The 4554-nt window shown below is 45.1% G+C and overlaps 1 protein-coding gene across 1 annotated transcript; it reads right to left on the bottom strand.

The window, feature by feature from the left end:
• Positions 1-1486: 1486 nt before the first annotated feature.
• LOC119286025 (transmembrane protein 205-like) lies at positions 1487-3646 on the bottom strand. The gene is made up of 3 exons (XM_037565367.1): positions 3354-3646; positions 2433-2652; positions 1487-1928 (listed from the first exon to the last, which is right to left on the bottom strand). The coding sequence occupies exons 1-3, from the start codon at positions 3554-3556 to the stop codon at positions 1713-1715; spliced, it is 639 nt and encodes a 212-aa protein (XP_037421264.1). The 5' UTR covers positions 3557-3646; the 3' UTR covers positions 1487-1712.
• Between the last annotated feature and the right edge of the window lie 908 nt (positions 3647-4554).

The following is a 4554-nucleotide window of genomic DNA, read 5'->3' as shown; positions in this document are numbered from 1 at the left end:
AATCTATCTTGAAGCTATTGCCAATCTACAAGGACAATGCCCTATGCCAACCTGGTGTTGGTGATACCATCTATCCATGGTCTAACAACTGGAAGCAGGGCAAGATGAAAGATCTATACCCTGAACTTTTTTCTTTTGCAATCAATAAAGATACCGCCCTTCAGCAAGTTTTTTAGAACGAAGACCCAGCATCCATGTACCACAGACCACTTACTGTGGAAGCACATAGGCAATTTGAACACATGCACGTTATGATTTAGGGCATACCCAAGAGTAACCAGTAAGACAAATGGGTTTACACATGGAACACAAGTGCCTACTCCTCGATGAAGATGTATAAATGCCTAGTGGGGCCATCCACATGTCACCATTTACTGAAATCTCTGTGGAAAACTACGGCCATGCTTAGGCACAAGATATTCCTACGACTCCTTCTTTATGACAGAATCAACACAATGAATCTTTTGAAAAGGAAAAGTATGCATCTTCAATCCTATAACTGTGTACTATGTAGTGATCAAGTGGATGAGACTGCTCTACATCTATTTTGGGATTGCCCATTTGCTCTCAGCTGCTGGGATGTTATTGTCAATGATAAAAAGAGAGGCACATCCACCTTTGATGAGATTTGTATGACTATAAATGAACTTCATCATGTTATTGTCAATGATAAAAAGAGAGGCACATCCACCTTTAATGAGATTTGTATGACTATAAATGAATTTCCTCGCGGGATTGCACTAGATATCATATTGGCAAGCAGTTGGGGCATTTGGTGTGTGCGCAATGACAAGATCTTCAGACAAGCTGCTGCTCATATCCAAGGCTGGAAGTACCACATGCGGGAAGGACTGATCAGAGCTCAATACAGAGCTAAAATGTCCAAGGCCAACAAGATTCAGAGCCGGATAGATAGTTTTCTTTAATTTTATGCTATATGATGTTTCCTAGAGCTGGTATTGGTTGAACTTCTGCTTGCTAGCCTTGTTGTAAATAACTTTTTTTATATTAATGAAAATACCATAGAATGATTGTTCTATGGTCAGCAAGTCAAAAAAAAATCGCATGCAACTTTCCTCATACCTAATTTGTGCAAAGTCCTAGAGAGACTAATTCCTCATGAATTAGCAAATTTGGCCAAGGGCCCTTCTTGTAATAATTTTTTCGTTGAGCCTCCTAGCGAGCTCATCCCTCTCTTATTAAGTGATGTAATGCTGGTTGAATCGTAAATAAAGAGAGGGATATTTTTTTGTTATAGAAAAAGCTTGCATGCAGGATTAGAAAAAAGCAAAAAGCAGAGGTGCCATCTACGAACGGAGCCCCTGCCAGCCGTTCATGGTTTACATCATCCCCTGGTTGTGTGCTACTGAGATGTGTCCATCGTTTTTTTTTTTCTTGCAAATTCCTTCGGAATGTCATTTGCTATAGCACCATCTTCAACCATTCGTGGCCAATACCAGTTTACACCCGTTTCATACGCAGATCATCATCTGTAAAAGATAAACTGATTCTAGCAGAGTTTCTGCGCTCCTGCACATTATTAAACAGCTAGACACTCCTTGCACTCTGTACATTATTATCCCAAGTCACAACATCAGATGCAAAGTTTTCACACTACTCTTTCTTTAGCTGTAGACAGCCTAGACTATAAGCTCCTGTCACCAGCTGAGAAGAAAGGCCATTACATGGACTCATCACTTAACTTTCAACAGTCACAACTCAAGCTTGCTCGCTAGGTACCACGAGTGCATGGCCAGGCTGCCGAATGCCATGATGTTTGCCAGGGACGACAGCCCGTGGATCATCCCGAACTTCTTGTTCATCGCTGCGAGTGCAGGGTTTGTCTTTGCCAACTCGGCATTCCTTGACCGTCCCACCTCACCACCGATGCCAAGATCCTTCTCGATCTTGTGCCTCTTCATCATCATCTGCGCAAGACGAGCAAAGTTGCTACTGTGAATCAACAGCTGCATACAGCATAGGTTCTTCTGAGCTCATGGCAAGGATCCAGTCCCCCTGAACGGTTACTACTTTAAACCACACACTATAGCTGTTTCCAGCAACCAGTATGATTCGCAGGCCGTATAACATATACTACACACCCACAAAAAAAAACATATACTACACAACCAAGTCCGTGTCACCATGTATTATGATTCTCTGTAGGAGAACAGCATCGCCTACGAGGCTGCGAAGGCCTACCATGTTTTTTTGCGGGGTAACCACCATGTTACTTTTGTTCACTACCGATGATATTATTACAAACACTAACAGAAATCCGGATGTGCCTGTGATTTCTGTACGGAACTGTTAATCCAAGACCGTGTGTCATCACAGATGTACCAATATTTTATGACATTAAACAACATATGACTATAAAATGAAACTTCACTAATCGTCGCAATTGACTAATGAGTACGTAAAGGACTGACCTCGATAGTCATGGGGGTGAAGACCAGAAGGTTGGACAGGTCAAAACCGAGGGCAGCAAGAAGGAAACCAAGCTGGTAACGCTCAACAGTTGATGCTGTCTTCCATGGGTTGAGGTATGCAAATGCTGCAACCGATATAGCTGAACACACCGATATCAACATGAAGTATGCTGGGAACATCTTCCCCTGCAGACTCCCGAACTGGTGCCTTGGCAAATGCCTTCATTATCCAGGAGATTAGATCAAAACAATAGCAATTGCTTATGATTGCAGGTCTCACAACAATGAAGGCACAGAGTTCAACAATCCAGCAAACGATATAGCATTCTAAGTGCATCTAATGTATTGCTCTGACAATGCATCTTACGGATCAAGTAAACAACCCAACTTTCTTGTAAAAGCTGAATAGCATTGGCGCTTTCAAAATTCAGATGTTCTAGTAGTAAAGGGTAACCACAGTCGTTACAGGCTTGTGGCTAATGCTTCATAGGAGATCTACATCTCTCTAGATACTGAACAATCAAATGTCTTCAGTTTACAAGCTGTGTATGTTCCTTCCGTTGGATTAAATATCTTTGGATGTTCTGCTAATAGTTTTTGTGCTAGCAAGCATGCATAAATGGATGATATTGTAAAAACATAAGTTGTAGAAGGTGAGATGAATTGCTGAGAAGGTATGGGTCCTATCTCAAAATTTGTGTTGCCTGTCCCAAAGAAATTGCATTTGAGCATAGTGGAAACCTACCAAATGCAACGGGAGGCACCCAAAACTGCCTAAATTCTGAAGCTATTTACAAATGGGGAACATGTAAGATGTAAGTACCGAGTAAACGCAATAATAATGAAGGCAATGAAAGCCTAGATGAATTCCCACACACGCGAGGCTAAGAAATTTAACTGAGACGGCGCAAACTTTTTTACTTGAACATGACGATGCCGCCGATGAAGGTGACCCAGAGCGCGGCCCCCCATGCGGTGGCGAAGCAGAGTACATGGGCCAGCCTCGCCGCCGCGACGCCGGCGGCTGGGCGGCCGGGGGCGCCGCCGAAGAGCGCGTCCGGCGCGAAGAGGACGCCCAAGGCGAGGAATGAGACCGCAGTCAGGAACCGCGCGGCCCATCCCATAATGTCTCGCCGCTTCTTCCGGCTGGCTCAACGGGCTAGGGTTTGGAGGCGCCGGAAGGAAGAGGAACGATGGACCGTCTACAGTCGACTTGGCAAATCCCGTGCCTCAAATACCCACAGACGCGTTTCGGATTTATCCGCGGACATTCACCGGACACGTCTTAAATTTCTCTTCACACAATCGGACACCTCAATTAGCACACATTAAATTCATACAAACTCATGCAATATGTATTATATTAGAACATGTCATCGGACAACCAAAAATTGGCATGTTTACCTATGTATACTAGCTATGAAGAAATCATCCACAACTGCCCTTACCCTTCTAGGCGCCCTTGTCGTTCTTCTCACGGAAGTAATGGTCCAAGACGCAGTACAAATCGAGTTGGATCTGCTTGTTGCCTGAGCTGTCTGACCTGGAGTTGTCCTGTTGGGGAAGGTAGCATGCAATTTCAAAAAAAAAAAACGATCACGCAAGATCTATCTAGGAGATGCATAGCAACCAGAGGAGGAGAGTGTGTCCACGTACCCTCGTAGACCGAAAGCAGAAGCATTAGGTAAACGCGGTTGATGTAGTCGAACGTCTACACGATCCAACCGATCTAGTACCGAACGTTCGACACCTCCGAGTTCAGCACACGTTCAGCTCGATGACGTCCCCCGAACTCTTGATCCAGCAGAGGGTCGAGGGGAATTCTGTCAGCATGGCGGCGTGATGACGGTGATGGTGATGTGATCCGCGCAGGACTTCGCCTAAGCACAACAACGCTATGACCGGAGGAGTAAACCGTGGAGTGGGGCACCGCACACGGCTAAGAGAACAATTGATGTGCCTTTGGGGTCCCCCCACCCCCGTATATAAAGGAGAGGAGGAGAAGGTGGCCGGCCAGGAGGGGGCGCGCCAAGGGGGGAGTCCTACTATGACTCCTAGTCCTAGTAGGATTCGCCCCCTTCTTTTCCTTCTCTTGGAGGTGGAAAGGGGGAAGGAGAGGGAG

The sequence above is a fragment of the Triticum dicoccoides genome, chromosome 4A, assembly GCF_002162155.2.
Source record: "Triticum dicoccoides isolate Atlit2015 ecotype Zavitan chromosome 4A, WEW_v2.0, whole genome shotgun sequence".
NCBI lineage: Eukaryota > Viridiplantae > Streptophyta > Magnoliopsida > Poales > Poaceae > Triticum > Triticum dicoccoides.
This window is presented reverse-complemented; position numbering and strand designations above follow the sequence as displayed.